The following is a 26,386-nucleotide window of genomic DNA, read 5'->3' as shown; positions in this document are numbered from 1 at the left end:
ATATAGAATTTTCGTAGCAAGAGAGCCTGGAAAGGATGTTTTCGTAGAGGGCTAAATCGCTTCTATACGAGAAGAAGAATTAATGAGGATCTTGTCAGGAGGCAATCCGAAAGATGTTTTCACTTACCAATTTTAGTTTTCGCCGATGTCTCAAAAAAGGCCCATCATGATTGTGACTGCATAAACTCAAGAATCATTTGTTCCCAAAATATCTCATCTACTTTAGTTTGTGCTCTCTCTCTCTCTCTATGAACTAACTCTCTTCCTACATTAAGTGTTGTTACATATACTAAGAGGAATGGTTAGGATAGAGTGTTAATTTGTGCATGATCAACCTAAACCCTTGTAGGTAACTAATGAACTAACTAACTCTCTTCCCATTGGATCTGCGTCAAGTATTATTTATCATTGGTGATCCCATTAGTGAGATGGTTTACCATGGGGGAGTTAGGTGCTTCGTACTTTCTTCACCTGCAGCTTGATAACTTCTCATTTTGGAAACACCTTAACTTTCTCATCTTTCAAAAACCATGTGTTACACGCCCTTCTTAGTTGGAAGTTGGCATAGTGCCGTAGCTAGTACAACCCAGAGAATAATAGTACTTTGTATAGTCTGTACACCACATATCTACAATATGCCATTTAGATTCTGTCTAGTGTTCAATCAACCCAGCACTTCTAATCTAAACACCATTTAGATTTTGGAATAAGTTTTGACTCGAGAAACTTGGACTGTTAGTTGTATCAAATTGAAGCCGTTGTTGTTTGACAACTGACCTTAAAGGTAAATACAAAGATTACTTTTAAGAACAAAACCAAAAAACCACATATTGGAGACAAAATCATATGGTAAAAAAAGATACGATACCTACCAATAACTTTGTCAAGAGAAAGAGAAGATCTAATGAGGAAAAAAAAACTGATACAAAGTTTAGAAGAGAACCAATCGATCCGAAAGATAATCCAACCATTTTGCTTATTTATTAACATTCATGAGAAAAAAATGTGCTTCAAAAATAGGACTAATTACAAGGTTAATTAAGTGCTGAAAAGATGCAATTAAATATATACAGATACAATTATAACAAGTGACTTGGAACAAACTTGGGTAATACTCTAATGTAGGGGCCTGGGTCTAGCAGTGGGGCTAGAGGGATTTGGCGGGGTTGGGTCTAGCAGTGGGGCTAGTCCAACTGGCTTGATTTGGGTAGGGTCTGGGTCCAGCTTTAGCCTATCAAAAAAATAAAAAAAAATAAAATAAAAAAATAAAATAGGGATCCTCTGATCTATCGTGTAAAAATAAGACAATCGGGATTCAACTACCCATTGTAACAAGTGACTTAGACCTCAATCTTGGACCTTTTGGATATATCTGCAATGGCTTCTCCAACTGTGAGATACAATCCTCTTTCCCCAAAAAGTTCCAGTGTCTTTGAAGTTTCCAGTTTCTCCATCACTTGTCCCAATGGATTCACCAACACCAGCTACAAAATTCAAGCAAAAACCACAATATGGTTAAAACCATACAAATAGTAGGTACCAAAAACAAATTCAGGGTATATATACTTGAAATACCCTGCAGGTTATTCTTACCTTATACGATCGCTTATCGAGCATCTTTCTGATTTCAACTATTGCTTCAAGTCCATTGGTGTCTATGGCAGTTACAGCTGCAATACTGTACAATAGTTTTTTATGTCAGATAATCGATAAGAAGATGAACATGAACATAGTTATGCGGATAAGTTCTATACCTGTCAGGTCCAAGATTATGGTTTTCATGTCTTGCTCTTGTTTGCTAAAATCCTTTCTTCCTCCTCTCTAACCCATCTTAATATCCTGCACCAAGAATAAACAAGCAAATTTGAGTAACATGAAGTCCGTAACCACTACTTGATATGTGTTGCATGTATACTTGATCCTATACCAACCTCTCTTGAAGATAGGCAGAATTTGCGAAGCAGATGGGAGATTCAATCGCAAATATAAAGAATGATGGAACACATTTAGCGTCTCCGTAACGACCAACATGTTGAAATAGTTGCGTCCCAGGAAGATTCCCCAACACTACTGTGGTTGGCCTCGTCACATTCATCAGAATCTTGAATATTGACACCCCCACCTGATAAGACAAAAAGATGTCACTATGTCGGATCCTAATCAGATAGCATAGCGAGCGTTTGTATTTGTAGAGTCAATTTTGTTAGAAAGAACTGGATTAACATATTAGATATGTAGTAAGACGAACAGTAGACTGGAATAGAAGCTTACAGCAATTGCAAGGCCCATTTGGACAGAGAGGAAAATAACACCAAAGAATGCAATTAAACATGTCATGAAGTCGAACTTGTCAACCCTCCAGAACTTAATCCACTTCTTGGTAATTGATCAGCCCATAACCGCAGTTATAATAATCGCCGCTAAGATGACATTGGGAGTGAAGTAAAACAATGGCAGCAGGAATAGCAGTGTGATCATGACGGTTGCTGCCATAACTATGTTCGATACTGCTGTCTGTGCTCCGGCATTGAAGTTTATAGCTGATCTAGAAAATGATCCTACAAATAACAATTACAAAAAGGTTAATGTGTAGAGTCGTAAAGAAGATTAACGGTACCTGTAGTTACATAGCATGAAGTACAAGAACCAGCCATGTTCATAACACCGATTGCAATCATTTCTTTATTCCCATCGATTTGGTAATTTCTCAGTGAAGCAAAAGTCCTTCCAACTGCAATACCTTCCTGCAAAACGAGGTATACATTCAGATAGTTGCAAAACAAAGTTGTATAGACTGGGCCGGTTTCTACCCTTAGATGGTTTACGGTGACTTACAGTGAGGGAATCCCGGATACAATGCCTGTTTTTACAGCAAGGGCTAGATGAGTTCCACTGAAAGATAACATGTTCGCAGACGGCGGGCGGGTTCAAGCCTGTCGACAAGTGTCCAATCTGATAAAGCAATAAAAAGTTAAAAATTGTTAGACCTTGATGAAACAGAACAACAATTATTAAAAGTAGATTCATATGTGACTGAAACTTACTGTTGAAATGGCAGAAGTGTGAGCTCTGAAGACATAGACAAAACTGTTGACAGAATTACGGATGCTAATGGAGCGGCTGCCGAAATCCAAAAGAGGTTTGGGTTTTTTATGCTCTGATAGTCAGATAAGACAACAACAACAACATGAGATTATTATGCCAAACGCAATGGGAAAGGACTTTATGTGGGATGTTTAAACCATAGTAAGAAGCAAAAAGGTTGACAGTTTCATATGTGATGATGGAAAATAACTTACAATGTGCCTTGTTGCCAGTAGAAAGATCAAGAAACATCCCCATCACTACAGTTTGCCATGACCACTGCATATCAAAATCATAAGGATCTCCCGGTTAGTACTTTCCGGCTTTCAACCTTTGAATGTGCATGTATATAAAAAATGTCCTTGCAGATGTACATACCTCTTTTGTGGTGCTAAAAACAGAAGACAGCACATTGACAATTTTCATCTTAAGAGTAAAGTGAGTAATTCCAAGCATTCCCTTAAGCTGTTGTAGACCTACAATAACTGCTTCCCCGGCTGTGAACCCAGTTAAAGTTGGCTTCGACAGGAAATCGATGATGAAACCCAACCTAAGTAGACCCAAAGATGTTTGAAATACACCAGCAAAGAAGGTTGAAGTGAGAGCCAATTTCAAATACAGAGTTGGATCTTCAGTTGGTGAGACTACTCTTTAAGCATAGAACCCATTACTAGCGATGATATTGATACCGGACCAACTGCTAAATGTCCTGAACTTCCAAGAACCGCATATAACAATGGCGGTAGAAAATTTGAATCTGTCATCATATCCCACAATACCCTAAATCAATAAAACTCTACAAAAAAAACAAAAGATAAAGAAAAAATTGTCAAAAAATAATTATAAAGTGCTTACATAGTCCATGAATAGGAGGCAAATTTGCCAACTTAGCATAACTAATTCCCTGCAAAGTAAAAATTTAGGGTTCATATCAAAACCATAAGTTTTACGTTATTATGGGGTTTAACCGTTTAAAGAATGGAAACTTAGGGTTCATATCAATACTAAAAACTTTAAAATATTATGGGGGTTTAACCGTTTAATGAATGGGGAAGTTTTGGCATACCTGAGGAATAGCCAAACTAGCAATGGTAAGACCAGATATAACATCAGATTTGAGAAATTTGAAGCTATATATACTCAGACCCCCATTGAAGTATAGGAAAGAAATATTGAAACCCTAGAAGAAATTTCTTAGAAGGTTTTTGATTCTTAAACCTGTGAAGAGGATCATCAGGGAAAAATATCTCAGAAAAGTTGTGTTTAAGATTGGAAGATGGTTTTATTTGGTGGTAAACAAACTTTATGTATCTCCACCATTGTTAAATGATCACCATCAATTGTAATACTAGTTTCATGAACATCATCTACTTTGTTTGAACTTCCACCCACCATCTCTGCACAAAGCAAGAAAAAAACCTAAATTGCTTTTCTAGAGTTTGTTGTTGAAGAAGATTGTATGTATCGAGTGTTTTACATAACCTGTGTTATTTATACAGGAGATAATGAAGGAAATTAAGGAAACAGAAAAGCACAGATCCTAGTGGGATTGGAAATTTTAATCCTATGGGGATATGGTTTTTTGAAATTTCAGTCGGTTGCTATATATATATAGAATAGAAAATTGCAGAAGATGCGGCCGAACAAAGTTGGCCGGATAAGCACGTATACACGATATGCATGACAACGGCCTGATGCAGAGAGTATGCACTTAAAGAACTCATATTTTAGGGAACATCCCATTCCTAGTTCAAGGAAGAAACCCTAACCTTAATACTACTACTTACTACGTCAGAAATTATTCTTCTTACTGATGTCCCTGAAGAAAGCTCTCCTCCAAGACCCAACTGAGTGCCAAAAATCAAGATTCAGTTGCAGAGACTCATTCCTCCTCTACCGAAAGTAGTCCTGGATCCGCGTTTGCTAATTACTGCTCGGAACGTTAACCCAACCCAACGATGTTTATGGTACGTAGATGGTGCCATTGCAAACTTTGCTGGATGTAATTCCCCCTAGATCATCATCTATCCAAGGATTATGCGCAGTGTTAACACAACATCTAGAGTTGCTGCTGGGTGGATGTAATGAAATCGATACGGTTGATTTGCGTATGTTGTCTCCAACCTAGTTTATTTGATGAGTTTGCTTAACACATATTAAAAAAAATGAAAAGGGATATGAATTTTTTTTCTTCTTTATAAAAATCTTTAATATTCATTGAGGAAAAAAAATAAAAAATCTTATAACTTAAGGCAAGATGTTATCTGTAATTTTGTGGGGGAAGTGCACAAAAAAAAATATCTGTAATATTTGTTATGCTCACATCCATGTTTCACGTCATATACGATCGTGATAGGTATTTCAAAATTTGACATTAAAAAATCTAATGAAATATAATCTCGATAAACAGTTCTACGAGTGATTTAAATAGCATGAACACCATATAGAGCACCATAAAAATAGTGACCCCCAAAAATATACCAAATAAAAGTTTTCCTATAAAAATAATCACCATCCCTATAAAATTAAACACCATCAAAACTATATTTTCTTCGTCTTCGTCTACATAACTTGTAACCTTGGTGTAACTTGTCGAGTCAACTATATCTATGCGATGTTCTTTGCTATTAACATTTCCGTCCGATTTTGCTACTTGTTTCGAATTTGTAGTCTCTCTCCCGGGGAGGTAAAGGAAACGCCATCGGATAAAATCTCACGAAATATCTTGGCGATAATTTTGAGAATTGGCATGCATGGGAATATCTTATTTATAGGATTTTATTTAACAATCTCAAAAGCTGATTTGACTTTGGCTATGAAAACAAATCCTAGCTATACCTAGTCACATAAACATATGTATGTGGTGAATAGATTTCGTTTTCCGACTCAAATACCGGACAACCCAACACTTGCGGAAGGTGTTACGATGGAGTAAACAACCTAACTTGGCTAAAAGAAAGAAATACTGAATCATAGTTAACGTTCACGTATGGGGCTTTATAATGTACCTTCACCACATTACATAAACAATACGCAAGTTTTTCTTGTTATAAAACGAAACAACAACATATATGAAACAGAATATCCTATTATTCGAAAGAAAATTTCGTTTCTTAAATAATTCCAATTACCGTGTGAAAGATTATAACGTACGTAGTTTTGCAAAACAGGACCCAAGTTGACAAATCAAAGTCATCGAAAGTTGAAGGAAATTGGTTAAATCATAGTCCAAAGAAAAACTCTTTTCCAGTAGAAAGTCCCAGGTCGAGCAGAGATGAATCGTGTAACGATCTTATTTCCAAAGATGCGGCGAAGTTTTTACACCGGTTGCCATCCCGCCGAGACGGAACCCACCCTGAGTTAAGGAAAAATACTTAACACGTTCCGTGTCGTTTTTGTAATGAACATGGAGTGGATGAACCGTTCTAATAGGATTTACGCATTCGCGACCGTTATCGCAACAAATCCACTTTACCCCTGCCCAGGGGACAAGCGTCCACCAAAAGGATGGTGTAATAAGTTCGCATGTTGAGGGTATGACCGTCTTCAAAGTGGACCCTGGCTCATGGCCCGTACACATGAACAGGAATCCATGGATACGGTTGACCACCCAAAAGGGCATATCGCCAGATGCTACACCACAACGATTTTAACGCTCAACATTGTTGGGTAATCGAGTGTGATTGTTGGATTACCTTTGCTAAATCATAGTCATCATGCATTAAGTTAAATGTACTTTATATAAATCAGTTTAGGTGGGAGTAAGTAGGTTGTCAACTATCTTTTTCCTCTTCTATTAAACTCTCTTTTTGCCTTTTCAAAGAAAAAGAAAAGAAGACCCCGAGTGATAAAGTGATTTCTTTCCCAATGAAAGTATAAAACTATATATACATACACGTACAAAGAACTTCATATGCACATCCATACCATCCATCAACCAGAGATAATATGAAGAAGCAGCTACTTATATTTCTTCCTCTCGTGTTCACTATAATATTCTCGGTTGATCTCTTTAACTTTGTTTATGGTTGTCTTCTAAAGGGTTATATGTAGCTTGCTTCCTCATATTGTTTCTTGTTACTGCATATCTGAAGTTTTTCAATGGGTTCTCTCTTGTGCATAGATGGCGAGTGGAAGTTCAAACTAATTAGATGTTCATAAAACTATTGTTACTTGGTGTGTGGTGAAACAACAAACAAAAGATGAGATACATAGAGTTTTTTACCACCACATAAAACACTTCCAGCGCGATATGTCTCATAAAACTTTGAGATTGGAACGTAGTTTCATTTGGTGGTAAAGAAACTTTATGTATCTCCTCCTTTGTTGAGTCACTCTTCTGTTAGTTAATTGAAGACTAATTAACTATTTCCTAAAGTTAGTCGTGATATTTTAGGAAAGGGGTTTCCTAAACCGGTTATAATTCTTGGTGGCCAAGTTTGTAACCTATATAAATAGGTAATTAGGCCTTGTAGAATTGTATTGTGTAGAAAACGATTAAGAGATCGATGAGAGATTTCTTGTATAGCTTTTAGGGCTAAAGCTAGGGTTTCGTTGTGAGAGCATATTGGTGAGGAACAAGAGACAAGGTTATCGTCTCGGGTAATTGTTGCGGTGTACCCAAGGGTTTGATGGGATTCACATGACGTTGTGATCGTTTTTCTTCATAGTGGATTTGAGTTGGTGCGGCTCAAAGTGGAAATAGACAATATATACCTTCTTTGTATGTATTGGTCGAACCACTATAAATATTGTGTCTTGTGAGTTGATTTATCTTTCTCGTATTTTCATATTTGTTTGTGCTTGGTTTACTTACTATTCATCATAATATCTCAAGATCCGTTACTCCGCGATTGTCAGTGATTCCATAAGCGAATCCTAACAACTGGTATCAGAGCTCGGGTTAGAGCTTTAGGGTTTATCGTAGTACGATTGGAGTGGGAGTTATGGGTGATAATAGCGAAAGTACGGTAGCTAGGGTTAAAGTTTTTAATGGGAAGAACTTTGAGTTTTGGAAGTCTCAGATGGAAGACTACCTATATGAGAAAGACCTTGCTGATCAATTGGGTGGAGTTGCGAAAAAGGAAGCACGCAAAGACGATGAATGGACAACTCTTGATCGCAAGTGTGTAGCCGTGATCCGTAGATGTCTAACGCAGGAAGTCTACAATAACGTGCAGGAGGAAACTAGTACGAAGAATCCTATGGATAAACTTGAAAAGTTGTATCAAAAGTCATCAGCCTCGGGGAAGATTATGTTGTGTGAACAACTATTCAATCTGAAGATGCAAGAAGGCGAAGCGATTTCAGCACATCTTGGGAAGTTTAAATCGATTAGTTCTCAACTTTCAAAAGTTAGTATTACTTTTGATGATGAAGTTCAAGATTTACGGTTCTTGTCGTCATTACCAAAGAGTTGGGAGACTCGAAGGACAACCATTAGCAATTCCTCAGGGAGCGAGAAGCTGAAGCTTGATGATGCGCAACAAAGGTTGATCGCTGAAGAGGAGAGAATAATAGAACAAGGTTACGGTTCTAGTACTTCAAGCTCGGCCTTAAGTATGCAAGAAGAAGATAGAGGCAGGAGTTCAAAATAGGAACAACAACAACAAATCCAGATGGAATTCTAGAGGAATGTCTAGGGGAGATCTCAATCCCGGACTAGAGGTGTTGTTGAGCGTGTAAGAAAGTAGGACACTTCAAGCGTGATTGTCCAGAAAACAAAGGTGCTAATAATGGTGGAAACAAAGGTAATCAAGAAGAGGTCAACGTAGTTGCAGCTGCGGAACCGGTGAAGGTCCTTGTTCATAACAAGAAGGTGATTACAGAAGGTTTTCTACTACTCTATGAGGACAAGAAAAATGAGTCTTGGATTATAGACTAGGGAGATTCTTTCCATGCAGCGGGTGATAAGAGTATTATGATCTCTTATAAAGAAGGATACTATGGCCAAGTATTCTTAGGTGACGGTAAAGCATGCGACATCATTGGTTTGGGTGATGTGATCTTGAAAGTCAACGGTTAGACATGGAAATTGTTGTGATCATGATTGTGACTGCATAAACTCAAGAATCATTTGTTCCCAAAATATCTCATCTACTTTAGTTTGTGCTCTCTCTCTCTCTCTATGAACTAACTCTCTTCCTACATTAAGTGTTGTTACATATACTAAGAGGAATGGTTAGGATAGAGTGTTAATTTGTGCATGATCAACCTAAACCCTTGTAGGTAACTAATGAACTAACTAACTCTCTTCCCATTGGATCTGCGTCAAGTATTATTTATCATTGGTGATCCCATTAGTGAGATGGTTTACCATGGGGGAGTTAGGTGCTTCGTACTTTCTTCACCTGCAGCTTGATAACTTCTCATTTTGGAAACACCTTAACTTTCTCATCTTTCAAAAACCATGTGTTACACGCCCTTCTTAGTTGGAAGTTGGCATAGTGCCGTAGCTAGTACAACCCAGAGAATAATAGTACTTTGTATAGTCTGTACACCACATATCTACAATATGCCATTTAGATTCTGTCTAGTGTTCAATCAACCCAGCACTTCTAATCTAAACACCATTTAGATTTTGGAATAAGTTTTGACTCGAGAAACTTGGACTGTTAGTTGTATCAAATTGAAGCCGTTGTTGTTTGACAACTGACCTTAAAGGTAAATACAAAGATTACTTTTAAGAACAAAACCAAAAAACCACATATTGGAGACAAAATCATATGGTAAAAAAAGATACGATACCTACCAATAACTTTGTCAAGAGAAAGAGAAGATCTAATGAGGAAAAAAAAACTGATACAAAGTTTAGAAGAGAACCAATCGATCCGAAAGATAATCCAACCATTTTGCTTATTTATTAACATTCATGAGAAAAAAATGTGCTTCAAAAATAGGACTAATTACAAGGTTAATTAAGTGCTGAAAAGATGCAATTAAATATATACAGATACAATTATAACAAGTGACTTGGAACAAACTTGGGTAATACTCTAATGTAGGGGCCTGGGTCTAGCAGTGGGGCTAGAGGGATTTGGCGGGGTTGGGTCTAGCAGTGGGGCTAGTCCAACTGGCTTGATTTGGGTAGGGTCTGGGTCCAGCTTTAGCCTATCAAAAAAATAAAAAAAAATAAAATAAAAAAATAAAATAGGGATCCTCTGATCTATCGTGTAAAAATAAGACAATCGGGATTCAACTACCCATTGTAACAAGTGACTTAGACCTCAATCTTGGACCTTTTGGATATATCTGCAATGGCTTCTCCAACTGTGAGATACAATCCTCTTTCCCCAAAAAGTTCCAGTGTCTTTGAAGTTTCCAGTTTCTCCATCACTTGTCCCAATGGATTCACCAACACCAGCTACAAAATTCAAGCAAAAACCACAATATGGTTAAAACCATACAAATAGTAGGTACCAAAAACAAATTCAGGGTATATATACTTGAAATACCCTGCAGGTTATTCTTACCTTATACGATCGCTTATCGAGCATCTTTCTGATTTCAACTATTGCTTCAAGTCCATTGGTGTCTATGGCAGTTACAGCTGCAATATTGTACAATAGTTTTTTATGTCAGATAATCGATAAGAAGATGAACATGAACATAGTTATGCGGATAAGTTCTATACCTGTCAGGTCCAAGATTATGGTTTTCATGTCTTGCTCTTTGTTTTCTAAAATCCTTTCTCCTCCTCTAACCCATCTTAATATCCTGCACCAAGAATAACACAAGCAAATTTGAGAAACATAAAGTCCGGAACCATTACTTGATGTGTGATGCATAGTGATCCTATACCAACCTCTCTTGAAGATATGCAGAATTTGCAAAGCAGATGGGAGATTCAATCGCAAGTATGAAGAATGATGGAACCCTTGTAGCGTCTCCATAACGGCCAACATTTTGGAATACTTGTGTCCCAGGAATATTCCCTAACACCATTGTATTTGGTCTTGTCACATTCATCAGAATCTTGAATATTGAAACCCCGACCTGATAGATAGGAAAGATGTCACTTTGTCAGATTCCAATCAGATAGCATAGCAAGCGTTTGTAATGTCAGTTTTGTTAGAAAGAACTGCATTAGCATATTTATGCATCTCGTAAGACAAATAGTAGAATGAAAGAGAACTTACAGCAATTGCGAGGCCCATTTGAACAGAGAAGAAAAGAACACCAAAGAATGCAATTAAACATGTCATGAAGTCGAACTTATCAACCCTCCAGAACTTAATGACTTCTTGATAATTGATCAGCCCAATAACAGCAGTTATAATAATCGCCGCTAAGATGACATTGGGAGTAAAGTAAAACAACGGCAGCAGGAATAGCAGTGTGATCATGACGGTTGCTGCCATAACTATGTTCGATACTGCTGTCTGTGCTCCAGCATTAAAGTTTACTGCTGATCTAGAAAATGATCCTAAAAATAACAATCACAAAAAGTGGTCATTATAAACTGCATGTGAGCAAACATCTTGCAAAGTAACGTGTACAATCATATAGAAGATTGACGGTACCTGTTGTTACATAGCATGAAGTACCAGAACCAGCCATATTCATAACACCGATTGCTATCATTTCTTTATTCCCATCAATTTGATAATTTCTTAGCGAAGCAAAAGTCCTTCCAACTGCGATACCTTCCTGTAAAAGGAGGTATACGTTCAGATAGTTGCAAGGCTTAGGTACATATTTTGATCCAAAAAAGATGGTTTAAGATGACTTACAGTGAGAGACAAAATCCCGGATACAATGCCCGTTTTTACAGCAAGGGGAAGATGAGTTCCACTGAAAGATAGCATGTTCGAGGATGGCGGATTCAAACCCTTCGACAAGTGTCCAATCTGGTAATAGTAATACAAAAAATCAAAAGTTGTAAGACCTTGATGAAACAGATGAACATGTACATTAAAAATAGACTGGTATCCTACTGAAGCTTACGATTGAAATGGCAGAAGTGTGAGCTCTGAAGGCATAGACTAAAGCTGTTGACAGAATTACGGATGCTAATGGAGCGGCTGCTGAAATCCAAAAGAGCTGTGGCTTTTTGATGCTCTGATAGTAGATAAAACAACAACCACGACATGAGATTAATATGCCAATTACAAAGGTAAAGAAATTTGAGTGGGGATAAACAATAGTAACAAGAAAAACAGTTAATATTATTTTTCATACACGAGGGACAATAACTTACAATATGCCTTGTTGCCAGTAGAAAGATCAAGAAACACATCCCCATCACAACAGTTTGCCATGACCACTGCTCATCAAAATCACAAGGATTACCAGATTAATACTTTTCGTCTTTCAACTTTAAATATGTATATAAATGTAAGTCCTTGTCATACGTATACCTCTTTTGTGGTGCTAAAAACAGAAGACAGCACATTGACAATTTGCATCTTAGGAGTAAAGTGAGTAATCCCAAGCATTCCTTTAAGCTGCTGTAGACCTACAATAACAGCTGCCCCAGCTGTGAACCCAGTTAAAGTCGGCTTCGAAAGGAAATCGATTATGAATCCCAACCTAAGTAGACCCAAAGATGTTTGAAATACACCAGCAAAGAAGGTTGAAGTGAGAGCCAATTTCAGATACAGAGTTGGGTCTTCAGTTGGTGAGACTACTTCTTTAAGCATAGAACCCATTACTAGTGATGCTATTGATACTGGACCAACTGCTAAATGTCTTGAACTTCCAAGAATTGCATACAGCAATGGTGGTACAAAACTTGAATCTGTCATCATATCCCACAATATACCCTAAATCAATAAAACTCTACAAAAAGCAAAAAATAAAGAAAAAATTGGAAGTATGCTTACACAGTCCATGAATAGGAGGCAAATTAGCCAACTTTGCATAACTAATTCCCTGCAAAGTGAAAATTTAGGGTTCATTCAAAACCATAAATCTTAAGATAATATGGGGTTTTGAGAATGTGAAATTAGTCATACCTGAGGAATAGCCAAACTAGCAATGGTAAGACCAGAAATAACATCAGATTTAAGTAGTTTGAAGCTATACTCAGACCCCCATTCAAGTATTGGAAAGAAATATTGAAGCCCTAGAAAAAATTTCTTAGAAGGTTTTTGATTCTTAAACTTATGAAGAGGATCATCAGGGAAAAATATCTCAGAAAAGTAATGTTTGATAGATTGGAATGTCGTTTTATTTGGTGGTAAACAAACTTTATGTATCTCCACCGTTGTTGAATGATCATGATCACCCTCAATCGTAATACTGGTTTCATGAACATCACCTACTTTGTTTGAACTTCCACTCACCATCTCAGAAACCTAAATTGCTTATTTAAAGTTTGTTGATGAAGAAAATTGTAACTACGATTGTTTTCATAGCCTGTGTAATTTATAGAGGAGAAAAAAAGTGAAAGGTAAGAGAAAGACCTAATCCTAGTGGGAGTGTAGGCTACAGTTTTTGGAAATTTTAATCCTCCGGGGATCTGGTTTTCTAAAAGAAGGAAAGATCTATGAAAATTGCACAAGATTGGCGGAACGAAATTGGCCGGATAAGCACGCATGCATGCAGGCCGTCTCAGTGTCAAGGGTGCCCTAGATGAACTCGCGAAATGGGCCATCTACTTATGAACCCTACCGTTGGGGCTGTAGTGAGGATGTTTTGAAGGATGACCACAAGAACCCTTGCCGAGAGTTCATCTTTTTTGTGTATACGGAAAGGAAAGTATGCAAATGTTTTTCAGGATAAACATTTACACGTCCTGTAATACCCATTATATTTGTTTACCGTTGTGGATCGGATCGGATTATACGCGACTTAGTTTGTTATTTAGGTTGTTTCCTTTGCCTTAGATTGTTTGAACCGGAAAAGCTGTAGGTTTTGGTGAAATATAATCACCTAGCTAATTTTAATAATTAAATAAAAATGATAGAAAAATTAAAATAAACAAAACCAAACAAAACAGAAAATTGTATTTGGTGCACTAAATGCATTTAAGAAATCTTCATCCTTTCCTACAAATCTCATATATCCAAATGTTAATCCAATAATGCAAAACTAGAAATTAATAAAACAATAATATAGAATTTTCGTAGCAAGAGAGCCTGGAAAGGATGTTTTCGTAGAGGGCTAAATCGCTTCTATACGAGAAGAAGAATTAATGAGGATCTTGTCAGGAGGCAATCCGAAAGATGTTTTCACTTACCAATTTTAGTTTTCGCCGATGTCTCAAAAAAGGCCCGAGCATAGTGATGAAAATCAGTCAAAATGGTTGTTGTGATCATGATTGTGACTGCATAAACTCAAGAATCATTTGTTCCCAAAATATCTCATCTACTTTAGTTTGTGCTCTCTCTCTCTCTCTCTATGAACTAACTCTCTTCCTACATTAAGTGTTGTTACATATACTAAGAGGAATGGTTAGGATAGAGTGTTAATTTGTGCATGATCAACCTAAACCCTTGTAGGTAACTAATGAACTAACTAACTCTCTTCCCATTGGATCTGCGTCAAGTATTATTTATCATTGGTGATCCCATTAGTGAGATGGTTTACCATGGGGGAGTTAGGTGCTTCGTACTTTCTTCACCTGCAGCTTGATAACTTCTCATTTTGGAAACACCTTAACTTTCTCATCTTTCAAAAACCATGTGTTACACGCCCTTCTTAGTTGGAAGTTGGCATAGTGCCGTAGCTAGTACAACCCAGAGAATAATAGTACTTTGTATAGTCTGTACACCACATATCTACAATATGCCATTTAGATTCTGTCTAGTGTTCAATCAACCCAGCACTTCTAATCTAAACACCATTTAGATTTTGGAATAAGTTTTGACTCGAGAAACTTGGACTGTTAGTTGTATCAAATTGAAGCCGTTGTTGTTTGACAACTGACCTTAAAGGTAAATACAAAGATTACTTTTAAGAACAAAACCAAAAAACCACATATTGGAGACAAAATCATATGGTAAAAAAAGATACGATACCTACCAATAACTTTGTCAAGAGAAAGAGAAGATCTAATGAGGAAAAAAAAACTGATACAAAGTTTAGAAGAGAACCAATCGATCCGAAAGATAATCCAACCATTTTGTTATTTATTAACATTCATGAGAAAAAAATGTGCTTCAAAATAGGACTAATTACAAGGTTAATTAAGTGCTGCAAAGATGCAATTAAATATATACAGATACAATTATAACAAGTGACTTGGAACAAACTTGGGTAATACTCTAATGTAGGGGCCTGGGTCTAGCAGTGGGGCTAGAGGGATTTGGCGGGGTTGGGTCTAGCAGTGGGGCTAGTCCAACTGGCTTGATTTGGGTAGGGTCTGGGTCCAGCTTTAGCCTATCAAAAAATAAAAAAAAATAAAATAAAAAAATAAAATAGGGATCCTCTGATCTATCGTGTAAAAATAAGACAATCGGGATTCAACTACCCATTGTAACAAGTGACTTAGACCTCAATCTTGGACCTTTTGGATATATCTGCAATGGCTTCTCCAACTGTGAGATACAATCCTCTTTCCCCAAAAAGTTCCAGTGTCTTTGAAGTTTCCAGTTTCTCCATCACTTGTCCCAATGGATTCACCAACACCAGCTACAAAATTCAAGCAAAAACCACAATATGGTTAAAACCATACAAATAGTAGGTACCAAAAACAAATTCAGGGTATATATACTTGAAATACCCTGCAGGTTTTCTTACCTTATACGATCGCTTATCGAGCATCTTTCTGATTTCAACTATTGCTTCAAGTCCATTGGTGTCTATGGCAGTTACAGCTGCAATATTGTACAATAGTTTTTTATGTCAGATAATCGATAAGAAGATGAACATGAACATAGTTATGCGGATAAGTTCTATACCTGTCAGGTCCAAGATTATGGTTTTCATGTCTTGCTCTTTGTTTTCTAAAATCCTTTCTTCCTCCTCTCTAACCCATCTTAATATCCTGCACCAAGAATAACACAAGCAAATTTGAGAAACATAAAGTCCGGAACCATTACTTGATGTGTGATGCATAGTGATCCTATACCAACCTCTCTTGAAGATATGCAGAATTTGCAAAGCAGATGGGAGATTCAATCGCAAGTATGAAGAATGATGGAACCCTTGTAGCGTCTCCATAACGGCCAACATTTTGGAATACTTGTGTCCCAGGAATATTCCCTAACACCATTGTATTTGGTCTTGTCACATTCATCAGAATCTTGAATATTGAAACCCCGACCTGATAGATAGGAAAGATGTCACTTTGTCGGATTCCAATCAGATAGCATAGCAAGCGTTTGTAATGTCAGTTTTTTAGAAAGAACTGCATTAGCATATTTATGCATCTCGTAAGACAAATAGTAGAATGAAAGAGAACTTACAGCAATTGCGAGGCCCATTTGAACAGAGAAGAAAAGAACACCAAAGAATGCAATTAAACATGTCATGAAGTCGAACTTATCAACCCTCCAAACTTAATGACTTCTTGATAATTGATCAGCCCAATAACAGCAGTTATAATAATCGCCGCTAAGATGACATTGGGAGTAAAGTAAAACAACGGCAGCAGGAATAGCAGTGTGATCATGACGGTTGCTGCCATAACTATGTTCGATACTGCTGTCTGTGCTCCAGCATTAAAGTTTACTGCTGATCTAGAAAATGATCCTAAAAATAACAATCACAAAAAGTGGTCATTATAAACTGCATGTGAGCAAAAATCTTGCAAAGTAACGTGTACAATCATATAGAAGATTGACGGTACCTGTTGTTACATAGCATGAAGTACCAGAACCAGCCATATTCATAACACCGATTGCTATCATTTCTTTATTCCCATCAATTTGATAATTTCTTAGCGAAGCAAAAGTCCTTCCAACTGCGATACCTTCCTGTAAAAGGAGGTATACGTTCAGATAGTTCCAAGGCTTAGGTACATATTTTGATCCAAAAAAGATGGTTTAAGATGACTTACAGTGAGAGACAAAATCCCGGATACAATGCCCGTTTTTACAGCAAGGGGAAGATGAGTTCCACTGAAAGATAGCATGTTCGAGGATGGCGGATTCAAACCCTTCGACAAGTGTCCAATCTGGTAATAGTAATACAACAAAAAATCAAAAGTTGTAAGACCTTGATGAAACAGATGAACATGTACATTAAAAATAGACTGGTATCCTACTGAAGCTTACGATTGAAATGGCAGAAGTGTGAGCTCTGAAGGCATAGACTAAAGCTGTTGACAGAATTACGGATGCTAATGGAGCGGCTGCTGAAATCCAAAAGAGCTGTGGCTTTTGATGCTCTGATAGTAGATAAAACAACAACCACGACATGAGATTAATATGCCAATTACAAAGGTAAAGAAATTTGAGTGGGGATAAACAATAGTAACAAGAAAAACAGTTAATATTTTATTTTCATACACGAGGGACAATAACTTACAATATGCCTTGTTGCCAGTAGAAAGATCAAGAAACACATCCCCATCACAACAGTTTGCCATGACCACTGCTCATCAAAATCACAAGGATTACCAGATTAATACTTTTCGTCTTTCAACTTTAAATATGTATATAAATGTAAGTCCTTGTCATACGTATACCTCTTTTGTGGTGCTAAAAACAGAAGACAGCACATTGACAATTTGCATCTTAGGAGTAAAGTGAGTAATCCCAAGCATTCCTTTAAGCTGCTGTAGACCTACAATAACAGCTGCCCCAGCTGTGAACCCAGTTAAAGTCGGCTTCGAAAGGAAATCGATTATGAATCCCAACCTAAGTAGACCCAAAGATGTTTGAAATACACCAGCAAAGAAGGTTGAAGTGAGAGCCAATTTCAGATACAGAGTTGGGTCTTCAGTTGGTGAGACTACTTCTTAAGCATAGAACCCATTACTAGTGATGCTATTGATACTGGACCAACTGCTAAATGTCTTGAACTTCCAAGAATTGCATACAGCAATGGTGGTACAAAACTTGAATCTGTCATCATATCCCACAATATACCCTAAATCAATAAAACTCTACAAAAAGCAAAAAATAAAGAAAAAATTGGAAGTATGCTTACACAGTCCATGAATAGGAGGCAAATTAGCCAACTTTGCATAACTAATTCCCTGCAAAGTGAAAATTTAGGGTTCATTCAAAACCATAAATCTTAAGATAATATGGGGTTTTGAGAATGTGAAATTAGTCATACCTGAGGAATAGCCAAACTAGCAATGGTAAGACCAGAAATAACATCAGATTTAAGTAGTTTGAAGCTATACTCAGACCCCCATTCAAGTATTGGAAAGAAATATTGAAGCCCTAGAAAAAATTTCTTAGAAGGTTTTTGATTCTTAAACTTATGAAGAGGATCATCAGGGAAAAATATCTCAGAAAAGTAATGTTTGATAGATTGGAATGTCGTTTTATTGGTGGTAAACAAACTTTATGTATCTCCACCGTTGTTGAATGATCATGATCACCCTCAATCGTAATACTGGTTTCATGAACATCACCTACTTTGTTTGAACTTCCACTCACCATCTCAGAAACCTAAATTGCTTATTTAAAGTTTGTTGATGAAGAAAATTGTAACTACGATTGTTTTCATAGCCTGTGTAATTTATAGAGGAGAAAAAAAGTGAAAGGTAAGAGAAAGACCTAATCCTAGTGGGAGTGTAGGCTACAGTTTTTGGAAATTTTAATCCTCCGGGGATCTGGTTTTCTAAAAGAAGGAAAGATCTATGAAAATTGCACAAGATTGGCGGAACGAAATTGGCCGGATAAGCACGCATGCATGCAGGCCGTCTCAGTGTCAAGGGTGCCCTAGATGAACTCGCGAAATGGGCCATCTACTTATGAACCCTACTGTTGGGGCTGTAGTGAGGATGTTTTGAAGGATGACCACAAGAACCCTTGCCGAGAGTTCATCTTTTTTGTGTATACGGAAAGGAAAAGTATGCAAATTTTTCAGGTAAACATTTACACGTCCTGTAATACCCATTATATTTGTTTACCGTTGTGGATCTGATCGGATTTATACGCGACTTAGTTTGTTATTTAGTTGTTTCCTTGCCTTAGATTGTTTGGACCGGAAAAGCTGTAGGTTTTGGTGAAATATAATCACCTAGCTAATTTTAATAATTAAATAAAAATGATAGAAAAATTAAAATAAACAAAACAAAACAAAACAGAAAATTGTATTTGGTGCACTAAATGCATTTAAGAAATCTTCATCCTTTCCTACAAATCTCATATCCAAATGTTAATCCAATAATGCAAAACTAGAAATTAATAAAACAATAATATAGAATTTTCGTAGCAAGAGAGCCTGGAAAGGATGTTTTCGTAGAGGGCTAAATCGCTTCTATACGAGAAGAAGAATTAATGAGGATCTTGTCAGGAGGCAATCCGAAAGATGTTTTCACTTACCAATTTTAGTTTTCGCCGATGTCTCAAAAAAGGCCCGAGCATAGTGATGAAAATCAGTCATGGTTGTTGTGATGATTGTGACTGCATAAACTCAAGAATCATTTGTTCCCAAAATATCTCATCTACTTTAGTTTGTGCTCTCTCTCTCTCTCTATGAACTAACTCTCTTCCTACATTAAGTGTTGTTACATATACTAAGAGGAACGGTTAGGATAGAGTGTTAATTTGTGCATGATCAACCTAAACCCTTGTAGGTAACTAATGAACTAACTAACTCTCTTCCCATTGGATCTGCGTCAAGTATTATTTATCATTGGTGATCCCATTAGTGAGATGGTTTACCATGGGGGAGTTAGGTGCTTCGTACTTTCTTCACCTGCAGCTTGATAACTTCTCATTTTGGAAACACCTTAACTTTCTCATCTTTCAAAAACCATGTGTTACACGCCCTTCTTAGTTGGAAGTTGGCATAGTGCCGTAGCTAGTACAACCCAGAGAATAATAGTACTTTGTATAGTCTGTACACCACATATCTACAATATGCCATTTAGATTCTGTCTAGTGTTCAATCAACCCAGCACTTCTAATCTAAACACCATTTAGATTTTGGAATAAGTTTTGACTCGAGAAACTTGGACTGCTAGTTGTATCAAATTGAAGCCGTTGTTGTTTGACAACTGACCTTAAAGGTAAATACAAAGATTACTTTTAAGAACAAAACCAAAAAACCACATATTGGAGACAAAATCATATGGTAAAAAAAGATACGATACCTACCAATAACTTTGTCAAGAGAAAGAGAAGATCTAATGAGGAAAAAAAAACTGATACAAAGTTTAGAAGAGAACCAATCGATCCGAAACATAATCCAACCATTTTGTTTATTTATTAACATTCATGAGAAAAAAATGTGCTTCAAAAATAGGAATTACAAGGTTAATTAAGTGCTGCAAAGATGCAATTAAATATATACAGATACAATTATAACAAGTGACTTGGAACAAACTTGGGTAATACTCTAATGCAGGGGCCTGGGTCTAGCAGTGGGGCTAGAGGGATTTATATTTAATTAGTTGTATAGAGGGATTTGGCGGGGTTGGGTCTAGCAGTGGGGCTAGTCCAACTGGCTTGATTTGGGTAGGGGCCTGGTCCAGCTTTAGCCTATCAAAAAAAAAAAATAAATAAATAAAATAGGGGTCCTCTGATCTATCGTGTAAAAATAAGACAATCTGGATTCAACTACCCATTGTAACAAGTGACTTAGACCTCAATCTTGGACCTTTTGGATATATCTGCAATGGCTTCTCCAACTGTGAGATACAAATCCTCTTTCCCCAAAAAGTTCCAGTGTCTTTGAAGTTTCCAGTTTCTCCATCACTTGTCCCAATGGATTCACCAACACCAGCTACAAAATTCAAGCAAAAACCACAATATGGTTAAAACCATACAAATAGTAGGTACCAAAAACAAATTCAGGGTATATATACTTGAAATACCCTGCAGGTTATTCTTACCTTATACGATCGATTATCGAGCATCTTTCTGATTTCAACTATTGCTTCAAGTCCATTGGTGTCTATGGCAGTTACAGCTGCAATACTGTACAATAGTTTTTTATGTCAGATAATCGATAAGAAGATGAACATGAACATAGTTATGCGGATAAGTTCTATACCTGTCAGGTCCAAGATTATGGTTTTCATGTCTTGCTCTTTGTTTGCTAAAATCCTTTCTTCCTCCTCTCTAACCCATCTTAATATCCTGCACCAAGAATAAACAAGCAAATTTGAGTAACATGAAGTCCGTAACCACTACTTGATATGTGTTGCATGTATACTTGATCCTATACCAACCTCTCTTGAAGATAGGCAGAATTTGCGAAGCAGATGGGAGATTCAATCGCAAATATAAAGAATGATGGAACACATTTAGCGTCTCCGTAACGACCAACATGTTGAAATAGTTGCGTCCCAGGAAGATTCCCCAACACTACTGTGGTTGGCCTCGTCACATTCATCAGAATCTTGAATATTGACACCCCCACCTGATAAGACAAAAAGATGTCACTATGTCGGATCCTAATCAGATAGCATAGCGAGCGTTTGTATTTGTAGAGTCAATTTTGTTAGAAAGAACTGGATTAACATATTAGATATGTAGTAAGACGAACAGTAGACTGGAATAGAAGCTTACAGCAATTGCAAGGCCCATTTGGACAGAGAGGAAAATAACACCAAAGAATGCAATTAAACATGTCATGAAGTCGAACTTGTCAACCCTCCAGAACTTAATCCACTTCTTGGTAATTGATCAGCCCATAACCGCAGTTATAATAATCGCCGCTAAGATGACATTGGGAGTGAAGTAAAACAATGGCAGCAGGAATAGCAGTGTGATCATGACGGTTGCTGCCATAACTATGTTCGATACTGCTGTCTGTGCTCCGGCATTGAAGTTTATAGCTGATCTAGAAAATGATCCTACAAATAACAATTACAAAAAGGTTAATTTGTAGAGTCGTAAAGAAGATTAACGGTACCTGTAGTTACATAGCATGAAGTACAAGAACCAGCCATATTCATAACACCGATTGCAATCATTTCTTTATTCCCATCGATTTGGTAATTTCTCAGTGAAGCAAAAGTCCTTCCAACTGCAATACCTTCCTGCAAAACGAGGTATACATTCAGATAGTTGCAAAACAAAGTTGTATAGACTGGGCCGGTTTCTACCCTTAGATGGTTTACGGTGACTTACAGTGAGGGAATCCCGGATACAATGCCTGTTTTTACAGCAAGGGCTAGATGAGTTCCACTGAAAGATAACATGTTCGCAGACGGCGGGCGGGTTCAAGCCTGTCGACAAGTGTCCAATCTGATAAAGCAATAAAAAGTTAAAAATTGTTAGACCTTGATGAAACAGAACAACAATTATATTAAAAGTAGATTCATATGTGACTGAAACTTACTGTTGAAATGGCAGAAGTGTGAGCTCTGAAGACATAGACTAAAACTGTTGACAGAATTACGGATGCTAATGGAGCGGCTGCCGAAATCCAAAAGAGGTTTGGGTTTTTTATGCTCTGATAGTCAGATAAGACAACAACAACAACATGAGATTATTATGCCAAACGCAATGGGAAAGGACTTTATGTGGGATGTTTAAACCATAGTAAGAAGCAAAAAGGTTGACAGTTTCATATGTGATGATGGAAAATAACTTACAATGTGCCTTGTTGCCAGTAGAAAGATCAAGAAACACATCCCCATCACTACAGTTTGCCATGACCACTGCATATCAAAATCATAAGGATCTCCCGGTTAGTACTTTCCGGCTTTCAACCTTTGAATGTGCATGTATATAAAAAATGTCCTTGCAGATGTACATACCTCTTTTGTGGTGCTAAAAACAGAAGACAGCACATTGACAATTTTCATCTTAAGAGTAAAGTGAGTAATTCCAATCATTCCCTTAAGCTGTTGTAGACCTACAATAACTGCTTCCCCGGCTGTGAACCCAGTTAAAGTTGGCTTCGACAGGAAATCGATGATGAAACCCAACCTAAGTAGACCCAAAGATGTTTGAAATACACCAGCAAAGAAGGTTGAAGTGAGAGCCAATTTCAAATACAGAGTTGGATCTTCAGTTGGTGAGACTACTCTTTAAGCATAGAACCCATTACTAGCGATGATATTGATACCGGACCAACTGCTAAATGTCCTGAACTTCCAAGAACCGCATATAACAATGGCGGTAGAAAATTTGAATCTGTCATCATATCCCACAATACCCTAAATCAATAAAACTCTACAAAAAAAACAAAAGATAAAGAAAAAATTGTCAAAAAATAATTATAAAGTGCTTACATAGTCCATGAATAGGAGGCAAATTTGCCAACTTAGCATAACTAATTCCCTGCAAAGTAAAAAATTTAGGGTTCATATCAAAACCATAAGTTTTACGTTATTATGGGGTTTAACCGTTTAAAGAATGGAAACTTAGGGTTCATATCAATACTAAAAACTTTAAAATATTATGGGGGTTTAACCGTTTAATGAATGGGGAAGTTTTGGCATACCTGAGGAATAGCCAAACTAGCAATGGTAAGACCAGATATAACATCAGATTTGAGAAATTTGAAGCTATATATACTCAGACCCCCATTGAAGTATAGGAAAGAAATATTGAAACCCTAGAAGAAATTTCTTAGAAGGTTTTTGATTCTTAAACCTGTGAAGAGGATCATCAGGGAAAAATATCTCAGAAAAGTTGTGTTTAATAGATTGGAAGATGGTTTTATTTGGTGGTAAACAAACTTTATGTATCTCCACCATTGTTAAATGATCACCATCAATTGTAATACTAGTTTCATGAACATCATCTACTTTGTTTGAACTTCCACCCACCATCTCTGCACAAAGCAAGAAAAAAAACCTAAATTGCTTTTCTAGAGTTTGTTGTTGAAGAAGATTGTATGTATCGAGTGTTTTACATAACCTGTGTTATTTATACAGGAGATAATGAAGGAAATTAAGGAAACAGAAAAGCACAGATCCTAGTGGGATTGGAAATTTTAATCCTATGGGGATATGGTTTTTTGAAATTTCAGTCGGTTGCTATATATATATAGAATAGAAAATTGCAGAAGATTGCGGCCGAACAAAGTTGGCCGGATAAGCACGTATACACGATATGCATGACAACGGCCTGATGCAGAGAGTATGCACTTAAAGAACTCATATTTTAGGGAACATCCCATTCCTAGTTCAAGGAAGAAACCCTAACCTTAATACTACTACTTACTACGTCAGAAATTATTCTTCTTACTGATGTCCCTGAAGAAAGCTCTCCTCCAAGACCCAACTGAGTGCCAAAAATCAAGATTCAGTTGCAGAGACTCATTCCTCCTCTACCGAAAGTAGTCCTGGATCCGCGTTTGCTAATTACTGCTCGGAACGTTAACCCAACCCAACGATGTTTATGGTACGTAGATGGTGCCATTGCAAACTTTGCTGGATGTAATTCCCCCTAGATCATCATCTATCCAAGGATTATGCGCAGTGTTAACACAACATCTAGAGTTGCTGCTGGGTGGATGTAATGAAATCGATACGGTTGATTTGCGTATGTTGTCTCCAACCTAGTTTATTTGATGAGTTTGCTTAACACATATTAAAAAAAATGAAAAGGGATATGAATTTTTTTTCTTCTTTATAAAAATCTTTAATATTCATTGAGGAAAAAAAATAAAAAATCTTATAACTTAAGGCAAGATGTTATCTGTAATTTTGTGGGGGAAGTGCACAAAATAAAAATATCTGTAATATTTGTTATGCTCACATCCATGTTTCACGTCATATACGATCGTGATAGGTATTTCAAAATTTGACATTAAAAAATCTAATGAAATATAATCTCGATAAACAGTTCTACGAGTGATTTAAATAGCATGAACACCATATAGAGCACCATAAAAATAGTGACCCCCAAAAATATACCAAATAAAAGTTTTCCTATAAAAATAATCACCATCCCTATAAAATTAAACACCATCAAAACTATATTTTCTTCGTCTTCGTCTACATAACTTGTAACCTTGGTGTAACTTGTCGAGTCAACTATATCTATGCGATGTTCTTTGCTATTAACATTTCCGTCCGATTTTGCTACTTGTTTCGAATTTGTAGTCTCTCTCCCGGGGAGGTAAAGGAAACGCCATCGGATAAAATCTCACGAAATATCTTGGCGATAATTTTGAGAATTGGCATGCATGGGAATATCTTATTTATAGGATTTTATTTAACAATCTCAAAAGCTGATTTGACTTTGGCTATGAAAACAAATCCTAGCTATACCTAGTCACATAAACATATGTATGTGGTGAATAGATTTCGTTTTCCGACTCAAATACCGGACAACCCAACACTTGCGGAAGGTGTTACGATGGAGTAAACAACCTAACTTGGCTAAAAGAAAGAAATACTGAATCATAGTTAACGTTCACGTATGGGGCTTTATAATGTACCTTCACCACATTACATAAACAATACGCAAGTTTTTCTTGTTATAAAACGAAACAACAACATATATGAAACAGAATATCCTATTATTCGAAAGAAAATTTCGTTTCTTAAATAATTCCAATTACCGTGTGAAAGATTATAACGTACGTAGTTTTGCAAAACAGGACCCAAGTTGACAAATCAAAGTCATCGAAAGTTGAAGGAAATTGGTTAAATCATAGTCCAAAGCAAAACTCTTTTCCAGTAGAAAGTCCCAGGTCGAGCAGAGATGAATCGTGTAACGATCTTATTTCCAAAGATGCGGCGAAGTTTTTACACCGGTTGCCATCCCGCCGAGACGGAACCCACCCTGAGTTAAGGAAAAATACTTAACACGTTCCGTGTCGTTTTTGTAATGAACATGGAGTGGATGAACCGTTCTAATAGGATTTACGCATTCGCGACCGTTATCGCAACAAATCCACTTTACCCCTGCCCAGGGGACAAGCGTCCACCAAAAGGATGGTGTAATAAGTTCGCATGTTGAGGGTATGACCGTCTTCAAAGTGGACCCTGGCTCATGGCCCGTACACATGAACAGGAATCCATGGATACGGTTGACCACCCAAAAGGGCATATCGCCAGATGCTACACCGCAACGATTTTAACGCTCAACATTGTTGGGTAATCGAGTGTGATTGTTGGATTACCTTTGCTAAATCATAGTCATCATGCATTAAGTTAAATGTACTTTATATAAATCAGTTTAGGTGGGAGTAAGTAGGTTGTAAACTATCTTTTTCCTCTTCTATTAAACTCTCTTTTTGCCTTTTCAAAGAAAAAGAAAAGAAGACCCCGAGTGATAAAGTGATTTCTTTCCCAATGAAAAATAAAACTATATATACATAC

At 36.9% G+C, this 26,386-nt stretch overlaps 1 protein-coding gene and 3 pseudogenes across 1 annotated transcript; all 4 read right to left on the bottom strand.

Moving 5' to 3' along the window:
* Window positions 1-1,072: 1,072 nt before the first annotated feature.
* LOC113305164 lies at window positions 1,073-4,479 on the bottom strand (annotated as a pseudogene).
* Window positions 4,480-10,035: 5,556 nt separating this feature from the next.
* On the bottom strand, window positions 10,036-13,436 carry LOC113304388 (probable sulfate transporter 3.4). The gene is made up of 12 exons (XM_026553494.1): window positions 13,041-13,436; window positions 12,909-12,957; window positions 12,444-12,823; window positions 12,284-12,349; window positions 12,031-12,144; window positions 11,817-11,933; window positions 11,607-11,733; window positions 11,223-11,509; window positions 10,889-11,079; window positions 10,718-10,800; window positions 10,557-10,633; window positions 10,036-10,447 (listed from the first exon to the last, which is right to left on the bottom strand). The coding sequence occupies exons 1-12, from the start codon at window positions 13,371-13,373 to the stop codon at window positions 10,304-10,306; spliced, it is 1,968 nt and encodes a 655-aa protein (XP_026409279.1). The 5' UTR covers window positions 13,374-13,436; the 3' UTR covers window positions 10,036-10,303.
* A 2,014-nt stretch (window positions 13,437-15,450) lies between these two features.
* On the bottom strand, window positions 15,451-19,047 carry LOC113305163 (annotated as a pseudogene).
* Window positions 19,048-20,398: 1,351 nt separating this feature from the next.
* On the bottom strand, window positions 20,399-24,044 carry LOC113304327 (annotated as a pseudogene).
* Window positions 24,045-26,386: the final 2,342 nt, after the last annotated feature.

Source organism: Papaver somniferum, chromosome 8 (assembly GCF_003573695.1).
Source record: "Papaver somniferum cultivar HN1 chromosome 8, ASM357369v1, whole genome shotgun sequence".
Classification (NCBI taxonomy): Eukaryota; Viridiplantae; Streptophyta; class Magnoliopsida; order Ranunculales; family Papaveraceae; genus Papaver; species Papaver somniferum.
The sequence above is the reverse complement of the archived record's forward strand: the minus strand, read 5'-3'. Positions and strand labels throughout refer to the sequence as shown.

What these genes read in the sequence shown, in the direction of transcription:
- LOC113304388 (XM_026553494.1), bottom strand. Translation starts at nt 13,373, where the DNA reads ATGGTGAGTGGAAGTTCAAACAAAGTAGGTGATGTTCATGAAACCAGT. An exon ending in TACTGGCAACAAGGCATATT is followed by an intron (nt 12,145 to 12,283) that starts GTAAGTTATTGT and finishes ATCTACTATCAG; the next exon opens with AGCATCAAAAAGCCACAGCT. An exon ending in ACACTTCTGCCATTTCAATC is followed by an intron (nt 11,934 to 12,030) that starts GTAAGCTTCAGT and finishes TACTATTACCAG; the next exon opens with ATTGGACACTTGTCGAAGGG.